Consider the following 20,823-nt stretch of genomic DNA (forward strand, 5'->3'; position numbering starts at 1 on the left):
CCGACTCTGTGAAAACGGACCAGCAAAGGTGATATAAGTTTGACGTGGCGCCATATTCGCAAAATTAACAAAGCAATAAAAGACGGACGTAATGTTAGTGTAGGTGAACACATCTGCAAATGTTTCTAAATTTAGAATTTCACTATTTCATGTTTAAATTTTGAATTCTGCTTAAGCCGGTGCTAGGGGGCGTGGACGGTCGTTTGCACTTGACAGTTCCGTCCATGAACAGGCTCAATCAAACCGAGCCTGCAACATTTTCAATTATGTTGTGTTGAACTTTCTTTAGGGATTCTTATTTTCTCTATTCTGTTGCAGAAGTACGTCAATGAAAAATTAGTAATTTTTAGTGTTTTGGGCATGTGATACAGGGGAGGTTCACATAATATAATTGTATTCAGCCCGTTCGATATAATCAGTATGGACTTACAAATGGCCTTTTTATTTTCGTCGAACATATACGTTCTAGAAAAGCATAGAATAGACAACTCTAAAAAAAGGTTTTGCAAACACTTCATTCGCGCTTATCTCATTAGGGAGAGCATCGGATTTGTAATCCAGATGTCGTTGGTTCGATTCTGTGACCAGGCGAAATTTCTCCGTGACAAATGTTCTTGGTCATTGAGTCATATGGTAATTTGTCTCTCACCTCTATTTTGCGCAGAAATTAGTTATCTTATATATCGATTAAGTGGACAAACCGCCGAGATATCACTAAAAATGTGTTAAAATCGGCCTGAAAACCGAAATAAACAAACATGTATAGATATTATATGTACAACGCTGCACGTAATTATTGATTTCGAATGACGAGAGACAACGTTTTATTTTTTTTAATGGAATTTACGATGTTATCTCCCTTTGATTATGAAAATATGCGCAAAAGTTGTTCATGAGTAACTGTAAGACATTTATCCTCATCAAATTTAACAGCAAAAACAAAGTTAACAAATTGCCAAAAAAGTAATAAAAATGTTTCATAACCGAATAATTAATAATTATAATAATAATCGTCGAAAGACTGCCATGTTAGATAAGAAGAGACATCGTCTAGCTCGACTTTTAAAGACCAACACATCAGAGCAAAGTGAACGCACACCTATAAAGTTACTTTCATATTTGACCTTGAAGGTGAAACATGTAGTATATGCTCTGACGATTGGCTGGATCAAATATTCTATAAGTAGATTGCATTCATCTCCATTTGTAATCCTGACACACTTAGCGTTTGATGCATACATTGGCGTTTATCTAAAAAAACAAACGGCATGAACAGGAAAAAGCAGCAGAAACATACACAAATCGTAAAAGCGCCCATTATGGCCTTGTCCTGCTTTAATGAATTCAGTATCAAACTTAAAACAAATATATTGTATATAATATATTTAAAACATATTTTTGAGTTAAATGAATGGAACTGATCTGGTGTTTTTTCTTTAATATTTTAGTGCGTTTTTATTTACTTTGCAAACAATATGAAAATAAAATATCCAATAAAATGGTATTATACTTTGAGATTTATTATATTTCATACACGTACATTCTTTGCTATATAGGAAATATTTACACTTGATTACATTTGTATGTCTATACAATCATGTTATTGGTATGTTTCAGTAACTTATTTATCTAATAATGCATCTAAAAAACCATTTAAAATGACTGCAAAAAACAACAACAATTAAACAAAGCATAACAAAAGCAACAACTTGTTATTTATATAAGAAAGGTACTGGTTTTATGTCAGCCACGTTTCGTTCTCCTATTCGTTACCCTATTAGGCGCCACTGTGGTGGCGCTGTTTACCTGAAACATGTCACCTATGAATTGCTATTAATTTCTTATTTCATTGACTTTCTATGGAGTTTCTTTTTAAACTATCCCCAAACACAGGCGATTAATTACAGCACTAATCTCTTATATTTGTAAAAAGCTCCAATTATATAAACATCAATTTTTATGTTTTAAGTATTTCTATTTCAAATTAGAATGCTAAGTTAATACAAAAATATATATAATTGTTACACTTATGTACAGTGTGAAAAAATAGTGTTAAAAAAAGTTAGTGCTTTTATATAGAAACAAAAGTACTTTGAAGTATATGTAATTATAAAGTGTAGATTATTTTCTTATATGTGTAGCAAATGGAAAAGATGTGTCATTAGAAAAGATGACACTTTCTATCTCGAATAGTTTAATCATCTATTGAAAAGAGGTTTGTACAAAAAATATGTTCTTATTCTTTTTCTTATTCTCAAAATTTTAATTTGTTCATATCTTTAAATTAAAATGCAATAAAGTTTTAAAAATGTTATGCTTGTCTTTTTATTGTTTCATTTAAATCCTTTGCAATCATTGATTCCAATACTTTAAGAATTTAAGACTGAACATTACTAGAGCCGATTGAAAAAAGAAGCGTGATTTGTGTTGTCCTTACTCTTGCTGATATCCTTCTGTTTCCATCAAACCATGTTTGCGACTTTTGATCTATTATAGATGTTTTAAATGCTTTTTGGGGATAACACCCTTTACAATTGATTTAGAATTTACATTTCACTAAAAGTAACACTAAATACTAGCGTACCACTTGCTTAGAATCAGAGACACAACCTATAACCTGCTGAATTTCTTGCATGGACATTTTCGGTCTCCGATTTTTAGAACTGTCCAATATCTATATCGAGATGAACATTACATAGTCAGTCAACGATTTAAAGCCTGGTCGTCATTCACGGATGTACAGACGTTTTGCTTGTGTCAAAGGCTACCTTCGGATAGTAAAGGTTTACCAACATCTGATAAACGACGGTTTTGCATCCGACCATAGCGAAGAATTTGTTTAAATCATATAATTAATACAAGTATGCCCTCCAATCTACATGTGCGAACTCCTTTCAGAATTTGATACTTTTAACTAGTCGCTAATGATTTTTGAATATTTATACAGTACAAATCATTGTATTGCAAAGATAATTTAAGATGTTTGGAACCTTTCATTTACAATGGAAATTGTTAGTCCAAATAAACACAACAGAGATGAATTCCGGCAAATTGGCAATGCCTCTTCCAACGCTACCACTGAAAATTATCATTCTGAAAGTGTCTTCTCGGGATATTTTGTGTCGCAGATGAAGTTATAATACAAATGATGTATTATCTCTTGATGAGCTGTCGTTTTCTATAGACGCTGAGTCGCTTCGGATAAAGTCTCATATCCATCTCGGTCGCAACAGAATTTTAAGCAAGAAATTAAGCCTATTATAAGGAAAATACACCCTGCAATCACACAAGGTAGAAGGAGTAGCCTAATTGTGCACCTGAGAACTTCGTTGCAACGACAATACACCCACTTATATTTAATATACCTGAAATATATATTATTTATAATCCTAATTGAATGACCAGACATGCACTACATAATACTTAGTGATAGTAAAACCTCAGACGAACATAAATAGCAAGATGGTTTTTGTAACATGGTGGTATTTTCAAGCTCAAACATTAGCCAGCTAAACAAAAGTTACCAAAAAGATTACTAACATATTCATTCTTACAGGGCCACTACCCAAACTCGGTTATGACCTTGGAATTGACTCTGAAAATCCATAAATAATTTTGCAGTAATATATCAAACCGCACTACTGTAGATCGATGTCATAACCTTAATTGCAATCGCAAAAGATACTCCGAATTAGAGCACTTTAAATTGTAATACTGAGATTTATTGATTGTGTAACAGAAAGAAATCTAAAAACGTGTAAATTAAAATACTGAATAAGAGAATATGTTACACAAAATATTATTTATTTTAAAATATACCCGAAATCGACAGCAGCAAGCCTCCAAAGAATATAACTAGACAACCAATTATTGTGTCGCAAAAAACCTGCAGTTTTCTAGTCACCTCACTATTTGTTTCCGGGTCGCATTTGTTAAATAAACCACGTGCACAAGATATTCCAATGAAAAACACCAATAATCCAATCACCATCAATGCAAACGAAGAAATTTGTAAACCTCGTGCTGACGTGTCCAGTTCTAAAAGAAAACATATGTTGTCGATTAGTATTGAGTTTTCAATTGTTTTATGACAACAAAATGCGCATTTTATGGTTTATTACTGAATGCTAATAAGTTCAGCATAATTTCATTAAAAAAAGTATTTTAAGCTCTTGATACTTTAATACTAAATGATGGACTGACCATGACCATAGCCATGTATTTTCGAATGTACATGTAATATATCAATAACCATACCCATGAATAGTTCATATCTAATATAACCATAATCATAACCATGCATTTTTATTCTTATCTAATATTACCATAGCTATAGTCATGCATTTTTATATCTAATATAACCATATCCATAGTTAGGCATTTTCTTATCAAACATAGCCATAACTTTGTAAGTGATGCAAGTTCTTATCTAATATAACCATATCAATGCATTTTTTCTGACCGAGACAGGACGGACGATATGGGGATATGGGACAAAGAGATTCATATAGCGCCTTGTGCATGGTGCTGGTACATACCATCCTCTCTATGCGAAGGTCTGCAAGTATTGTTTTCAGGTCCACCGAAGCAACTGTACAATAGACCAACAGCGTCACATGTTTCGGTTGAAATCCACTTTGGTGTAAACAAACCAACAGTTTGAAAAATGAACGGACTGGCATAAAGGCAACCTATGCAAACTAGTTTACAGAATTTAGAACTCATTGTGATAGCTGGTTGATCTTCAAACATGTCTGTAAACATAGATATTAAACATTTTGTACATATTTAAACGTTGTAGATAACTAGAGTAGTATTTTCGTTCGAATAGTAATTTATTCAAGGCGATATTTGCAGGCACAAATAAATAAGTATGATTTTGTGTTCTGGTCTAAACTGATGCTCATATTTATTTTTACTATTTTTCATACTCGTATGTAAATGATACATACTCGTAGAAGGCTTTTCATGAGGGTGCAGCATGTGTCTTTTTCGGTCGGGTAGTGTCTTTTTAGATGTGTTTTACATTCATAGGACCGTGCTCTTCATGTTATTAAGTCACGTTATGCCGCACTGCACATCTTATCTACCAGTTTGTAATAATGTATATATTTAAGCCATCAGTTTTATTGATCCTAACTCTACAGATATGATTGTTAAAATAGAAATAATCTCCAATAATATATGTATATAAAACTAACAATTTCTAAATTTATATAACGGATTGTCTTAAATTTAAAACATTTATTTATTACTGATCAAAATACGCGAGTCAAGCAGCAAACAGTTTAGAGTCGGATCGGACGGCATTACAAACCGTATATAACATGTATAAACACTGTACATTCTCCGTTGATCGAGATAAATTTTAGACACTTACATGAGGTTAATTTAAACGATGGCATCAAAATACAAAAAGGGAGAAAAGATTAACACTTACCAAATTAATTTTGAAACACATGTATATTCCTCCTATACAAATAAGTTGAATATGCTTGATACATGTACAAATACTTTACTGAAACAAAATCGTTTCGTAATTGTATCCAAAATAGCAACGATACGTTTCAATGTCATTTCATGAAATAAGTGAAGCTTAATATACTTCCTTGTTGATCAGATATTGTGAAACCAATACGCATTGGGTATTGATTTAAAGCCCAATAATGCCTGAAAACGATTGCATATTTATTTTATAAAACCTTTTTTATTTTTGCTGTCCTGTTATATTTTCATAAAAGCTAAAAAGCCATTTACCTGAACCATGTTTTACTTCCTGTACTTTTAAGCAACTAGTACAGATAAAATGGTTATGATGGATGTCAAAATACTATTTGCATTTTGCTACGCTTTTGACAAATATTTTCACTTTTAGCGATTCTTTCTTTTGGTAAGAATTAAGCAGTTGATATGCCCTAAAACATATATTTAAATATTGTAAAACTCATATGAGTGTTGTTTTTTTTAAGAGGGGACAATATTCGTTTCCATGAGGTTTGAAATTTAAATGCTTTTTATAAAGCAATTAAATCTGCGCGTCAAGTTATAATTGTCGGAGCAGCAGTTTCTTTTTTATTTAAGCAATTGTTACCACAGGTACTTTGGTTCATGTGGTCATGTTAGTCTATTTCTAAATCGCATTCATATATCTAAATAGTTCAACAAGTCCTATATCTGATATTTTAGCATATTTATACTACTTAGTTTTATATCTATACGACTTAAATTTATATTTCATGCAATTTTAAATGTCAACTCTCGTAGGTAGGAACTTTGATCTTTGATATAAACCCTTCAACTCGATTTTTTCTCTATTTTTGTTGTTGTCTTTTTATCCTTTTCTGTATATTTTTCTTTTCTTTTATTTTTCCTGTTTTGCTTCTTTTTCAATTAATTTAAAGTACATTGCTGTAATCTGAACAACTGAATATTTGGAATTGATATAACTTGAATTTTTAAAAAAAAATGTTATTTGTTTTATTTGTTTTATTTTTTTTTCAATATGAATGTTGCTATAAAAAGGTAAAAATATGATAACTGAAGTATGATTATGATATAAGCTTTAGTTCGCGGATAATTATTCGGTTTAGGACTTATATATAGATAAAATGTGACAAGCGAACACTCCCAAATTGATATGAATTATCAATAGAAATAAGATAATGTCAAAATGAACTGCAATTTATTTTCGACTATAACCCTCATGAGCACAATGGCAAAGTTTTTGGTGGCATTCCAACTTGCCGTCACGTCCAGGTGGTTCACACTCCTATATGTAATCATGGCACATGCTTACTGAAATAGATATTCATTTAGATACAAAAAGTAATACTTATGGTGGCTGATTTGTGCCAATTCCTGTTTCGCCCCGCGACCCCCCAAGCGAAAAGTCGAGAATTAACGTTGTTTAAATGGCGGGGCGCGGAGCGAAAACACGCTAATTATGCGCTCCTGCTAATATAGAGCGTGTTTTCGCTCCTCGCTTCCGCCATTTTAACTGGTTAATTCTCGTCTTTTCTCTTGGAGGGGTCGCGGTGCGAAACCACTCATATTAGCGGGGTTTTAATTTATTATTAACTTTGCTCCGCGCACCCGCTAATAAGCGTTAATTCCCTCTATGCCCCCGCCGTTTTATTTCTTAGATCTCGGTTCGCGCCCTTGCTAATTAGCGTGTTTTCGCTCCGTTGTAAACAAACCAACAGTTTGAAGAATGAATGGACTGGCATAAAGGCAGGCTATGCAAACTTTATGCAGTTTACAGAAATGAGTACTCAATGTGATGGCTAGTGAATCTTCAAACATGTCCGTAAACAAAAATATATAAGAATTTGTACATAGCTTAGGCTCGCATAATATGATTTTATTCAACTCGTTCAATAAATTTAGTATTAAACGTACACTCATTCAATATCCTCTATTTACTTAATATTACGAGTATAAATCTTTACAGACTTAAGGAATTCGATGTTGACAAGTTAAAAGGGTGATCCCGACAATGTTTAAAAAAAACTTTTGACCGAACTCTATTGTATATTGTGTAGAAATGTTTATGTGTGTATATATGTAAATGCAATAAAATTTTATTTAACTTATTTTGTGGCAAACGAATGGAATTTCATTTTTATACACCTCTTTTTTGTTTTGTTTATCATACACGGTAGATAATTCTGCTTGCGTTTTTGTCGGCTGGGTAGTATCTTTTTCAAATGTTTGTTTCAGATCAAAACCTTGTGCCTTTCTTCTCAGGGTATTAGAAGTGACATAATGCTGCACGTATTACCTGCTTTGTAAAATTTGTATGTTTTCATTAAAAATTAAATCCTAACCCACTCGTTTCGTTGATGTAAACTCTACCATTAAGATTATCTTGAACTTGGAAACATTTAATTCATTCGTGATGATCAAAATATGTCCGTTTTATTTCTTAGATCTCGGTTCGCGCCCTTGCTAATTAGCGTGTTTTCGCTCCGTTTAACGTGGTAATTCTTGACTTTTCGCTTGGCGGGGTCACGGGGCGAAAACACGAATGACACAAATCGGCCACTCGTGAACAGCTTGGCAAAGAGCTCCAGGATGATGCGGTGGCTCAACTGTGCTCTGGAAAATTCCAGGTTATCCTGATCCGAAGGGTAAACTACCACAACCACCACCACCGGAATTATGTTCAGATTGTTGCATAAACAATGGAAATTGTTGGTAAAAACAACAATAACTAAACAAAAACAAATACAAACAAAAATAAGACAACTTTCGGCAATTTGTTTGACAATGCCTTTTCCAACGCTATCACTAAAAATAATCATCCTTAGAGATTTTTTTCTGGATATTTTGAATCACAGACGAAGTTATAACTCAAATGATGAATTATCTCTTGATGATTTGTCGTTTTCGATAGTTGCGGAGTCTTTCCGGTTAAATTTTTGTATCCATTTCGGTCGCAACAGAATGCCAAGCAAGAAATTATGCTCATTAGAATAAAAATACATCCTGCAATCACACAAAGGTAGAAGGAGTAGCCTAATTGTGCACTTGAGAACTGTGTTGCAACGACAATACACCCACATATATTTAATATACCTGAAAGATATGTTAATATAGTCTTTATTACCAGTCATGTCTTATATAATATTCGGACAATCATATATTGCAAGATGGTTTCTGAAACATGGTCGTATTTTCAAGGTCTAAACATTTGTCAGTTAAAAAAAGTTACCACAAAAATTTCTGACATATACATTCGGATAGTATTACTACCCAAGTACAATTATGAAGTAGGCACTGGCTTTGAAATTCCAGAAATAACGTAGCAACCGCACAATAATAGTTCATTTTCACAACCTCAATGTAATTACAATAGATACTCGTATAGTTTTTAATGCGGATATGATTTTTGCTTAAGTTGAGGGCCTTATATTGTAATATTGATCTTTATCTATCATGTTATAGAAAGGATGTTAAAAACGCGAAATTATCTGTAAATTGAAATATTACATCAGTGAACATGTGACACGAAATATAGTGTATTATAAAATATACCCGAAATCAACATCAACAAGGCTCCCAAAAATATAATTACACAGCCAAATAGTATGTCGCAACAGGCATGCAGTGTTCTATCGTACAATCTATCTCTTTCTGGTTTGCTTATTTTAAACAATCCACATGCACAAGGTATTCCAACGAAGAACATCAATAATCCAATTAGCATCATTACAAATGAAGAAATTTGTAAATCTCGTCCTGTCGTGTCCAGTCCTGAAAAAAAATATATTGCCGAGTTATGCGGACTTTTCCAACTTAGTGCATTGCATGATTTAAAACAAACAGCGTAGATATGTATAGCATCATATGATTGAAAATTGTACCTCTTAATACTTTAAAAAAAACAACAAGGGTACAATAACTGAAAATATGGACCTTGTTGTTATTTCTTAAATATTATATTTTTTTTATATATACATCTTTATAAATATGTGAAAGTTCAAGTGAACATTTCGTTTATTTTTCAGATATATTTAAGTTTTATTGGAAGATTTCAGAACAATATCTAAGTAAAGAAGTATTTATGTTTGTCAAAAATCATTGCAAAGTTATCGATGTTAGCATACAGAGCCTTAAATACATTCATGATTTAGTTCAATACATATTTTTGTTCAAAGTGTAGTACATGTAAATAAAGGAAGACTTCTTTGTCATTGTCCTGCTGATCTTGATTAGGATCTACACTATACATTTAAAGTATCAAATGACTAAAATTATCTGATCTGGTGTAATTACATGGTAAATATAAGAATATTTTCTATGTAAAATAGGGACATAATTTGTGTCAAAATTAAATTAAAAAATGAAGTTCTTAGCCTGCTGAGCTTACATTCAAATGTAAAATTTACAAATTATACCTGTTAGAACTGTCATATCCAATGCAATGCAAATTAAGACTTAAATTAGACAAAATAATAGATATGACTTTGTCAAATTGAAATCTTGACACGTTAATCTTGATACCTTTCATATGCATACTGTGCTGAACGACCTTCAAGGATCGAAAATATAACATCTTTGTACAGGAGATTTTTCTAACAGATATTATGTCTTGTCTGATATATCAAGGGAAGTGTAAATTTAGTTAAAGGGGTCAAAACCTAGGTTAAATGAATCAAAGAGTTACAATACTTAGCAGATGAACTTCGTTTGGAATGGTGTTTGTGCATACCGTCCTCTATTTGTGAAGGTCTGCAAGTATCGTTATCAGGTCCACCGCAGCAATAGTAGAATATACCAACAGAGTCACATGTGTCGTTTATAATCCAATTTGTTGTAAACAAACCAACAGTTTGAAGAATGAATGGACTGGCATAAAGGCAGGCTATGCAAACTTTATGCAGTTTACAGAAATGAGAACTCAATGTGATGGCTAGTGAATCTTCAAACATGTCTGTAAACATAAATATATAAGAATTTGTACTTAGCTTAGGCTCGCATAATATGATTTTATTCAACTCGATCAATAAATTTATAATTAAACGTACACTCATTCAATATCCTCTATTTACTATATATTACAAGTATAAATCTTTATAGACTTAAGGAATTCGATGTTGACAAGTTAAATGGGATGGTCCCGACAATGTTTCAACTCTATTGTATATTGTGTAGAAATGTTTATGTGTGTATAATTGTAAATGCAATAAAATTTTAGTGTCTTTTTCAAATGTTTGTTTCAGATCAAAACCTTGTGCCTTTCTTCTCAGGTATTAAGTGACATAATGCTGCACGTATAACCTGCTTTGTAAAATGTGTATGTTTTCATTTAAAATTAAATTCTAACCCACTCGTTTCGTTGATGTAAACTCTACCATAAAGATTATCTTGAACTTGGAAACAGTTTATTCATTTGTGATGATCAAAATATGTGGGTAAAGCAGCAATGATCGGACGGGTTTCGAATGCAAGTGAATAGGCACTGTGCTGTCTTCGCGTGTTCTCAAGGTGTTCCAGGTCTATTCTTAACACGAACACGTTGTTGATTTAAACGATGATACAAATAATACAAAAAATGAGTAGAATAATACTTACCGAATGATTTTGTTACAATGGTACGATTCCTCTCATACAAATCAGTTAAATATTCATACAAAAATGCACAAACACTTTAACTTAAACAAACTCGTTTCATATTTGTATCCAAATAGGAACGACGCGTTTCGGTAATTCATGCATTCTATCGTATAATAGAAGCTTTTTTACTGCATTGCAATATTGACCTGAGACTCATTAATTTTCGGAAACTCTTTCGTTAGTTTCCGTATTTTATTACGATTTACTTATCGATTCTCGATACTTTATTTTATGCTAACGTCCCGATGGCCTAGTGTTAAGTATGTAAGCATAGGTATCGCGAAGTTACAAGTTCGAATTTTCAACAATTTTCTTTTTTTCACATGACTGTCTTTAATTGTTCTTTTGTTGATTTTTTAGTTAAATGCAGCATTAGCGGATAAATCATTTCTTAAATTTCTTGTGTGTTTTCTCTAAAACAGATATAACTTTGATATATAAAAATGTTTATGTAAATTTTCATAATTTCAATTTGTAAAGACTTACAATGGGTGATTGGATAACACAAAAACTTAGTAGTAAAATTTCGCAAAATGTTTTATTAAGATTCGAACCTACAACCTTCAATTTGAAACCAATTATTTTAAATCCTTATCACTGGGGCGAGTTAGACAAGTTTTATGTCAGTACCTTTAAGTAAAACATAAACCATGTATACCGATATGCTATACTTTAAAATCCGTAAAACTACAATTACCAACAAAAGGTTATTGAAAAAACTTCCGTGTTGATCAGCTATTGTGGAACTTATACAAAATTGTCGGTGTGATAGTTTCTTATTTTACAAGCAAACGTTACTACAGGCACTTTTGTTCATAGGGTCATGCCAGTCCATTTCAAAATCGCGTTCATGTACCTATTTACTTGAACAAGTCTTATATCTGAACATTTAATAGCATATTAATACGACTCGTACAAATTTGATAACATTCGAAACTTCGGAAATTGGAGTATGGAAGTAAGAAACTTTGATATGAACTCCCCCTTTCAGTTTTTTTCTTTGGGTGAGGGGAGGATAGATGAAGGTGGGGTTGGGGTGGATGATGATTGCGTTTTTGCCATTTTTTGTCTTTTCCTTTTACAAAATATTTCTTGATTTAATTTGAATACTTACAGTGTGGAAAGATATCTTTACTACTTGAACGACTGAATGCTTGATGAATATATTGCTTGAAATTAATTAAATTTCCAATGATTATTGCTTTAGATTAGGTAAAAGATAAGGAACACTGATGTAAAATATAGGTTGTGGATTAGGGATAATAGTTCGGTTTGAAATAAGTTAAGGTTCAGTATTAATATAGATAACGTGTGACAGACGAACGCTCCCAAATTGTAATGCTCTGTCGTTAGTTATTGTCTACTTGAACAGAAGTGAATTTGGGGCAAAAAGGAAGACGAAGTCTATGAACTGCAATTAATTTTATCGACATTAATCATGAGCACATTGGCAAAGTTTGTGATGGCATTCCCAGTTGCCGTCACCTCCAGGTGGTCCACACTCCTTGACGTTGTTATGGGAGGCAACACAATCATCATCTTTATGGCACATGCTTACTGGAATATTCATTCAAATACACAAAAAAACAGTTAAAAGAAATGTTGCTTTATGCATTATTATATGAGGATCTTACACAATATATTTTTGAAATATGAACCCTCTTAAAAATATACTATAAGTTAACATATAGTATATTTTTAAGGAGGCTCATATTTCACTCTCTTTTTTTTACATATTTAAGATGAACAAAGGTTTTTTTGTATCAATGTGGTCATATTTTCTTCCCAAGTCCGATACATGTGGTTTACACATTTATAGTTACGAAATATTTTAGGCAGATAAAGATATTAACTCATTTACTTTGTGTTTTGACTTAGAAGTATAATGACTTAGATCTAATATTCTCACACAGGTTTTCTTATTGCGTAATTTAGATAAGCAAAATTACGCAGTGATTTTTCAAACACTTGTATATTTGTTTTAATTGAGTTTAACGTCGGACCGACACAGTAAAGGTCATATGGTGACGTTCCAGATTTACTGATGGTGCTCTTCCGTTCATTATTTCAGGCACGCACGGGTACATGAGAAGAACCATCGAGGTATAAAATTGTGCACTGGTAAGTGATATTTGAGATAATTGAAGTAAATAATTGCTTTAGAAATTTAGAGGAGGTGGTATGTATCAAGAGATCAAATGTGCGTTTTATAGACGATTTTAAAAGAATAGTTTCATCATTCAGAAGAACAAGACAATTATCGATCTGTTAACATACTAGTACATACCCGCATCAACTATGCATTTACAGTGCCCATCTAGACAGTGCATGATATTTCCGACCGGACAAGCTCCAAGAGGACAATCAGACCTTTGTGTGCATGTTGAAGATGGTATAGCCCCTAGCAAAATAATATATTGACTATTCATCATAATTCATCATAATAGATTTTGATCATCATACAAAATATCAAGACGACTTGAGATCTGTCATTATAATTAAACATTTCCGAGCTCGTTCGATATACTACGCTTTTATATATTTCGTTGCCAATCGGTCGTTTTCGTCAAATGTTACGACCAGCCATCATCATCAGCTACTTTGATATGAGAAAACTACCTGCTGTTCGCTATCAGTTTTTCTACTTGTTATAGGGTTTGTAAGCGAACAACAAGGATCCTGATCAGACTGCGCGAATGCGCAGGCTGGTCTGGATCCATGCTGGTCGCAAACCTATTATGTTGGTTTTGTCGTGACGCGGCTCATATACATTTGTATATCAACGTCATCATTTGAAGCAAAACAATAAGCAAAATACCCACCTGTGAGTGTCAGACATTTGCAGCGTGTGTCTAGGCAGTGGACAGCACTTCCGGCTGGACAAACATCTGCTGCGCAATGGCCAGAGTATACACAATTCTGAGAGTTCACTGTGTCTGCAATGTAAAAACAAACGACTCATCCCCAGCAAGTCATGGAGATCAGAACGGGGTTACAAATGGACTCAGCTGAGGTCGTTCTTACATAACTCGACGGTAAATATTTATTGGACATTTATTTAACATACATTGTATTTAGACCTGAACAAATAACTTAATTGTGTGCAAAATTTCAGATTATTCACTCAGTCCGAAGAAGAAGAAAGGACACAGAATTGAAGAAAAACATTTAAAAGCTTATCATTCAAATTGGACTTTAGTATATACGACTTCAAATCGAATTCTTAGTATATTTCTATATTATCTTGTGTATAAATAATTAGATTTCAAACACGTTATTGATGCACTATTAACAATTTCTAATTTTATGTTTCAGGCTTTTGAACCTCGGTGGAGTTCAACTAAACTCCTGGACCGGCAATAATTAGCCTTTGGGTCCAAAATTAAACCAGGCAAGCCGGCACGTCCGTGTAGTATGACGAGTCTCTACACTTAGACGACTGTTCAAAATTCAAAGCATCGTAAATTCATAACATGAATTAAACAGGAAAAGTTTTATAAGTAGTATAAAGAGTACTGTTGTAAAGTACGCCAGTACTATTTAATACACATGCCCATAGCATTTTGTATTCTAAAAGAATGGCACAATGACAAATATCTGGCATGACAAAATGCACGAGTTTCTTGTGTTGTCAGATATTTTAGTACACTTACATGTATATGGGTATTATTATTCATAGCATAAATAATATATTTTACCAATTTATCATAATTATAATAAATATAAAAAATACGAAACTTACCAAGCAAATAAATAAAAACTACCAGACACAACTTCATTTTAAATTATGAAGTTATTTTGGCACCACTTATTATGTAAATGTAACACAGTCATGTCCGTCCTTTTCTTATCTATCATATTATCTGCACGTTCACTGCATTATACTACAATAAGTGACACTATATCGCCTTTTAGGTGAGAAACAAATTTATGCTCTAATTCGTTACACTCAAACAAGCATAAATCATTTACATTATTTAATAATACTCCTTTGAATTAATAAACAACATAACTCAGAGACTGTCGAAACACGATTCGAGTCTTTTAACTAAAGTCAGCAATTCACAGTTGAAATCAATTTGTACCTGTGCTCCTTTCGACTTTACGACAGCTGGCTTCACTGTTGTTGTACCTGGCACTTTACAATTCTGTGAACTTGTTATCAAAATGATTTTGAAAATGAGATTTTATTTCCTCCAGCTCTAAATTTTCAGACATAATTCGAAGCTAATAGATTTAGATATTCTGCAAACAAAGATATCACACCTTTAGAAACGGCTTGACAAATAAACCTCGAATGCTAGCTTTACTAATTACAAGAAACTAGTGCACTATTGCCGCCAAAAACATAACTTCCGATTACTTCCTTATAAGGAATTACTAAGTTACGGTGTATGATTTTTTTCTTTTGTTGTTGATGATGTTGTATTTTATATATGTATATTATTGTGTGTTGTATTTTACACATAGTTCAGAAGGCCATAGATATGTGAATTGATATGTGATATGTGATATGTACGATGCTATTTCTACATACTTTACCATCTTTGTTTTAAGGCTATTATTGATGTGCTTTTGTGACGCAACGATTAAAGATAGTTGAGCAAAATGTACATATTCACTGTGTTATTTAAAACTAAATAATATGCCTATAATTAAAGGTGATTGTAAACGGGCATATATGTCATTATAATACAATGGTAGGATAATCAAACTTGGGTATTTGACGATGAAGTTCTTTAAAAGCTATATCTTTAACCAAATAAACCTAACAAAAATGTTCTTAATGTTTATTTTTATTTATTTTATTTTCATTTGCTATATCTAATCATAATCAGCTCTAATAAATAACGCTATGTAAGAAATATAGTGTAAAAAATTCTCTAAATTTCTCAACTAGAATGCTCAGCTTGCAAAGCAATCTAGCAGAGCATTCTGAAAGAAAGTGTAAAAATTGCACTTCTGTGCAAAACAATCTAGCGTGTCTTCATGAAATATAGTGTAAACAATGTTCTGCTGGAAAGCCAAGCTGGCAGAGCAATATAGCTGGTCTTTATGAAATAAAGTGTAAACAATGCTCAGCTGGAAGAGCAATCTAGCGGGTCTTTATGAAATATAGTGTAATAAATTATTTGAATGCTCAGCTTGCTTGAAAAGCAATCTAGCAGAGTATTCTATTCAATTCTGAAGGAAAGTATAAAAATTTGCTCTGCTAGAATGCCGAGGTTGCAAAACAATCTAGCGAGTCTTTTTTAAATATAGTGTAATAAAGCTCTGCTGGAATGCCAAGCTGGCAGAGCAATTTAGCGGGGCTTTCGGAAAGAAAGTGTAAAAATGCTCTTCTGGAATGCCGAGCTGGCATAGCAATCCAACGGGGCTTTCGGAAAGAAGCAGGACATTTTGATTTATAGTGAAAAACAATGTTCTAATCGAATGCTCTGCTGGCTTAGCAATCTAGCATGGCATTCTGATATATATAGTGTAAGAAATGTTCTGCTGGAATGCTGAAATTGCATAGCAATCTAGCTGAGCATTCCTAAACATAATGTAAGAAATTATCTAATGAAATGCTAAGCGGACAGGACAATTAGCAGGGTAATCCATTACATCGTGTTAAAAAATGTTCTGCTTTTAAATTTATGCTCATATACATGTATATCCATGACCACAAGACATGTACGCTTTTGATGGATATAACCCGTGTATTTTGTTATAACACGTGCACGATAATATCCATTAACAGAGTATTGTTCCAAAAGCAAATGCTGAATGATAAAGCGTTGATACAGAATTAAAAGTATACATTTAACATCCGAGGGACTGTCTAAAATAAATTGTAGACCCATTTATTCACTTCATCTAGTTAAGGTTTATCTGTGGCGCCGAGTTACATTTTGATAAGGTTTTATGGAGACACATGCTCTCTCTATATATTTCATAAGATAAGACTCTTTAAATCGTCCCATATTTTACACAAGAGAGTTTATCAGCAGTTGTAAACATGGATTCGTATCTCTTTACAGGTATAAATTTAAAATTTAATGATATATTTTGTTTGCAAACAAACATATTGATACTTATAGAGATTACACCTATATGTAGAACTGGCAAAACATGACTTTATTAAGAATTGAACGACCGAGCAATCAAGCAAGATTGCTAGTATGTTTGTTTGTTTGTTAATGTGTTTTTAATTGTGTGTTTTTGTTGTTGTCGGATTTTGTTGTTGTTGTTTTAATATTATCATGATCATGTCTTGTCTGGTTAGTTTTATTTAAAGTTTTCCTGTTATTCAATATATAGCGCACATAAACCTCTAATATTTACCACTTACAACAGCAGATATAGTGTTAAGTGCTGTGTGGACGACGTAAAAAGTCGCCCTATTTTATCTCAGTTCTGTTCACTTCCCTAGTTCTTCGGGATCATTGATTCCAATACTTTTTAGTTTCGATTAAGCCGGTGTTGTGGGGGTATATTGCACATAACACTATCTCTATTCAACAGATTTAATGATTCTGCAAATTCTTGCTTGCTTTGTTGTCATTCTTCCTTTCCAGATTTGTTCCCTTTTCCTTTTCTGTTTTTTTTTTCTTCTTTTATTTTCTCTTTTTTGTTTTGACCTGCAATTGGTCGTCAAGTTTGCGACGATATCGCGCGCATGCAACATTCGCTTTTCCTAAAATGTACATGAATTATTTTTTTTCCAATTTGTCGAGGTACGTTAAAATGTTTTCTTTTAATCAAAATACAAACAAGCTGCATACCAACTGAATCCAAAAGGTGCTTCATATATCCTTAAATGATAAATAATATATACTTATAATTTTTCATGTTTTTATCATTGTTTTTTCAGGGCTATGCATCCTGTCGTTTCCAGTATTAAGGTAACATTTTCTTATGATCAACAACTTACAAATAAAGCAAAATAGACACCACGTGGACAGTTCCTCCATTGTATAATATTGGCTGTTTCCCCCATTGATACTATCAAACTGATACAGACGGCACGACAAAATAACTGATTTCTACATCAAATCGTATTTTTTTTGTACAAAACTCCGAGTATCTGTTGCTTTTTTTATTTCATTGTGAAGATTGTTACGTTTGGTTTGTGTCCAAGGGCAATGGGCTTATAATTGTTCTTTAATTTTACAGCGATGCTTTAGCTGTTTATGGATTTCAAGGAGCGTCGTCTGCGATCTTAACCGGACGTACTTTGCATTATTCTGTACATCTCAATGACTGTGAATTGCTTGGTGGACCAAGAGCTGGCGCAGAATTTGAAGAAACATTTGGCGGCCATATTACAATATGGCGGTCGTTCAACGACCGTGACATTTCGGACGAACCTTTCCTTGTATTTTTCGATCAGAGAATGCTATTTGATGAAGCAGGTAAAATCTTTGAGGTTTTAAAATACTACATGTTCTCAAAACTACCGATTTGAATAAAAACTTTTTTGAAGATTTTTTAAAGAATTTTTTGAATGTATGCCCTGTATATGCAGATACTTCTTCTATGTAGATATTTAATTGCATCACAAAATACCTGTATTTACAACTAGATACTATGTGCATCAAGTAGAGATGAACCCCATATGGATCGCAAAATTAAGCATTGGTAAAACAATATATGTGAATTTCCGCTTATCCAGATGAACGCCAAATGTGAATGAGAAAGTAGGTAAATCACACAGGCCAATTTTTCAACTATAAAATTCAAAACCTTTTTTTAAGAAAATAGAAATTTATTTTCCCCTTCACATTTGGTGTTATAACACACATATGGATCAAGGGAAAATTAGATATATTTTTACCGATACTCAATTTTGGGGCATGATTTCACCCCTTGCATATGTGTTTCAGGAAAACTAGCACAGCTGGTGAGGGAAGTAGAGGTCTGGGGGAACGACACAGGCATTGTCAGGTCGGTGACCTACTCAACAGATTATTCCAAGGTCATCTCTGAGACAAGTCACAAGTGCTCATTGTCGTCTGCAAACAAATCGTATGTGAATTCTTAATTACTCTACATCTACACGTTTTTGTAAGTTCATCTAAGGTGTCTAAATTAAAAAAAGGAAAATGAACACCTTTGCATATTGAACCCAAAACGTATTACAGTCATAATATTATACTGTTTCGTCATCCATCTACAAGGGACACCACAATAATAGTACTTTGAAGTGTTCAAACAGAATGATAATAAAAACGCTATAGATGAATTCAAATTGTCGTCTGCAAGGTAAAAACGCACGTGCCTCATATCAGGTATCACCATGGTGATTGACATGTACATGTAGTTAATTGCTGCTTCTCGTCAACAATAGAAATGAACAGTTTATTATTTCAGGAATTTTACTTTCATTAACTTTATTTTATTCAGAGGAAATATAGATTTCCAAGCATCTGAAGGCACGCCAGATCGTTTAAACAGTTTCGAAGATGTACTCAGTGCCCTCGAAAGCGGCAGATACGTTCACTTCCAGGCTATGACGTTTATTTGTAGAGGAGGTCGAGAACACTCGTTCTCAAACTTTGGCGGCCATATTCCAAGTAAGACTTGAGTTCGTTATGTTTTTACAATTATCTTTCGCTGAAACTTGGTGCCAGTGTCCGTGTACGTGTATCACTCTGCATTTATGTATACATGTAAGTCTTTCATGTTTCTGAAAATTTTTACGTCTACATTGAGAAAACTGGGCCGAAACTGTTTATCTGGAATGAACGCTTACACTTGTGTTTGTTATACATGTATATTTGACATAAATTAGCTACATCACCAGGGAAGAGCAAATATAAATCACAATAGGCGTTAACGAATTCTGTAAATGTTCATTATTACTTCACTTTTTACATCGCCGCCTGGATTTCATTCGACATTGTCCGGAACATTTGGTTCACAGGCCGACCCTGACATTAGACAACCATTGCTCATTTGCCAAACACCGCTTACCCCTTCTACGCTAAATGGACTTGTCTATATTTCAATCTGGACAAGACAAGCCATCAGTTTATAGGATTATAGGAAATGTTACAAAACAAGTACTGAATGAGTGATGAACAGTGCAGACCATTATCAGGCAGTGTGGATATGTCGATCTCGGTCTACACTGGTCGTCTGGGTACATGTAGATTCAGTTTCTGCCGGCAGATTAAAGGTTATTTGATTTTCCAAGCCTAATGCCCCTTCCTAAGTACTGTTTAACTGATACAATTAAATAATTTCAGACTATGAAATGAAAATGGAAGGAGGTGCAGTTCACGGCGTGAGAAGTTCTGTGCAGCAGACGGTCCATTATGTCCCCAAAATTGATCGGCACGTGCGTGACGTCATCAATTTAAGAATATTCGACAATCGCACGGTTGAGATCATTGATGTCCGTGGGGGCGCTTTGTACGAGGATTTAGTGCACGAACATATTTCTTATTGTACATTGGAGACCGGCATGCCAGGTGGCACATTTAATGCGTTTGCTTCTTAAGCATTAATTGTAACATTCTGTAATGTGCTGAAATATATTGTCAAATGTTCATGAGGGAGTAAACTGAACTAGCAAGTTTGTTGTTTTGAAAGTTGACCAAAAGCAGTGACCTTGTATCTCAATTCATACAAGAGCTGAAAGTTGAACTGCAACAATACCAAACAGTGTACTTGACCGATTATGCCCTTATTTGGCCAGAAGCTTAAATGACAGTTGTA

General features: G+C 33.3%; 4 protein-coding genes across 9 annotated transcripts; 1 reads left to right on the forward strand and 3 right to left on the reverse strand.

Annotated features, from left to right (window-relative positions):
* Positions 1–2,312: 2,312 nt before the first annotated feature.
* LOC132739411 (uncharacterized) lies at positions 2,313–6,344 on the reverse strand. 3 transcript variants are annotated; one of them, XM_060727114.1, is made up of 4 exons: positions 4,953–5,086; positions 4,539–4,754; positions 3,820–4,038; positions 2,313–3,276 (listed from the first exon to the last, which is right to left on the reverse strand). In XM_060727114.1, exons 1-4 carry the CDS (start codon positions 4,981–4,983, stop codon positions 3,179–3,181), a joined length of 564 nt encoding a protein of 187 aa, XP_060583097.1. In that variant the 5' UTR covers positions 4,984–5,086; the 3' UTR covers positions 2,313–3,178. The 3 variants fall into 3 exon arrangements, with proteins under 3 accessions (XP_060583097.1, XP_060583116.1, XP_060583106.1); XM_060727133.1 differs by lacking the exon at positions 4,953–5,086 and adding an exon at positions 5,441–6,344 and having other exon boundaries at positions 2,315–3,276; XM_060727123.1 differs by having other exon boundaries at positions 2,316–3,365.
* Positions 6,345–6,712: 368 nt separating this feature from the next.
* LOC132739496 (uncharacterized) lies at positions 6,713–14,996 on the reverse strand. Of its 2 annotated transcripts, none has more exons than XM_060727220.1 (4): positions 14,861–14,996; positions 13,941–14,054; positions 13,406–13,519; positions 6,713–6,795 (listed from the first exon to the last, which is right to left on the reverse strand). In XM_060727220.1, the coding sequence occupies exons 1-4, from the start codon at positions 14,895–14,897 to the stop codon at positions 6,770–6,772; spliced, it is 291 nt and encodes a 96-aa protein (XP_060583203.1). In that variant the 5' UTR covers positions 14,898–14,996; the 3' UTR covers positions 6,713–6,769. The 2 variants fall into 2 exon arrangements, with proteins under 2 accessions (XP_060583203.1, XP_060583196.1); XM_060727213.1 differs by lacking the exon at positions 6,713–6,795 and adding an exon at positions 12,522–12,675.
* On the reverse strand, positions 7,895–11,401 carry LOC132739474 (uncharacterized). 3 transcript variants are annotated; one of them, XR_009627013.1, is made up of 4 exons: positions 11,077–11,401; positions 10,174–10,435; positions 9,037–9,255; positions 7,895–8,577 (listed from the first exon to the last, which is right to left on the reverse strand). XR_009627013.1 is itself a non-coding variant. In XM_060727199.1 (4 exons), the coding sequence occupies exons 2-4, from the start codon at positions 10,431–10,433 to the stop codon at positions 8,569–8,571; spliced, it is 408 nt and encodes a 135-aa protein (XP_060583182.1). In that variant the 5' UTR covers positions 10,434–10,435; positions 11,077–11,381; the 3' UTR covers positions 7,895–8,568. The 3 variants fall into 3 exon arrangements, 2 of the variants coding, with proteins under 2 accessions (XP_060583182.1, XP_060583175.1); XM_060727199.1 differs by having other exon boundaries at positions 9,077–9,255; positions 10,214–10,435; positions 11,077–11,381; XM_060727192.1 differs by having other exon boundaries at positions 10,214–10,435; positions 11,077–11,380.
* Positions 14,997–17,062: 2,066 nt separating the features above from the next.
* Positions 17,063–20,683, forward strand: LOC132739511 (uncharacterized). Its single transcript, XM_060727229.1, has 6 exons — positions 17,063–17,141; positions 17,975–18,005; positions 18,277–18,515; positions 18,987–19,128; positions 19,507–19,676; positions 20,352–20,683. The coding sequence occupies exons 1-6, from the start codon at positions 17,120–17,122 to the stop codon at positions 20,603–20,605; spliced, it is 858 nt and encodes a 285-aa protein (XP_060583212.1). The 5' UTR covers positions 17,063–17,119; the 3' UTR covers positions 20,606–20,683.
* The last annotated feature ends 140 nt before the right edge of the window (positions 20,684–20,823 follow it).

The sequence above is a fragment of the Ruditapes philippinarum genome, unplaced genomic scaffold (assembly GCF_026571515.1).
Source record: "Ruditapes philippinarum isolate M1 unplaced genomic scaffold, ASM2657151v2 ctg2405_1_1_1_1, whole genome shotgun sequence".
NCBI classification, from domain to species: domain Eukaryota; kingdom Metazoa; phylum Mollusca; class Bivalvia; order Venerida; family Veneridae; genus Ruditapes; species Ruditapes philippinarum.

Excerpts from the sequence above, each read along its gene's own strand:
- LOC132739474 (XM_060727192.1), bottom strand. The coding sequence starts at position 10,433 with ATGTTTGAAGATTCACTAGCCATCACATTGAGTTCTCATTTCTGTAAA. Across the intron at positions 9,256-10,213 it reads ACCTTCACAAATAGAGGACG|GACTGGACACGACAGGACGA; the intron begins GTATGCACAAAC and ends ATTTTTTTTCAG. Across the intron at positions 8,578-9,036 it reads CTTGTTGATGTTGATTTCGG|GTATATTAAATATATGTGGG; the intron begins GTATATTTTATA and ends CATATCTTTCAG.
- LOC132739496 (XM_060727213.1), bottom strand. The coding sequence starts at position 14,897 with ATGAAGTTGTGTCTGGTAGTTTTTATTTATTTGCTTG. Across the intron at positions 14,055-14,860 it reads AGTTTTTATTTATTTGCTTG|ACACAGTGAACTCTCAGAAT; the intron begins GTAAGTTTCGTA and ends TTTACATTGCAG. Across the intron at positions 12,676-13,405 it reads TAAATGCATAGTTGATGCGG|TAAGCATGTGCCATAAAGAT; the intron begins GTATGTACTAGT and ends TGAATATTCCAG.
- LOC132739511 (XM_060727229.1), top strand. The coding sequence starts at position 17,120 with ATGGATTCGTATCTCTTTACAG. Across the intron at positions 18,006-18,276 it reads CTGTCGTTTCCAGTATTAAG|CGATGCTTTAGCTGTTTATG; the intron begins GTAACATTTTCT and ends TTAATTTTACAG. Across the intron at positions 18,516-18,986 it reads AATGCTATTTGATGAAGCAG|GAAAACTAGCACAGCTGGTG; the intron begins GTAAAATCTTTG and ends TATGTGTTTCAG.
- LOC132739411 (XM_060727114.1), bottom strand. The coding sequence starts at position 4,983 with ATGCTGCACCCTCATGAAAAGCCTTCTACGA. Across the intron at positions 4,039-4,538 it reads ACCTTCGCATAGAGAGGATG|AACTGGACACGTCAGCACGA; the intron begins GTATGTACCAGC and ends GTTTTCTTTTAG. Across the intron at positions 3,277-3,819 it reads CTTGCTGCTGTCGATTTCGG|GGTGTATTTTCCTTATAATA; the intron begins GTATATTTTAAA and ends GTGTGATTGCAG.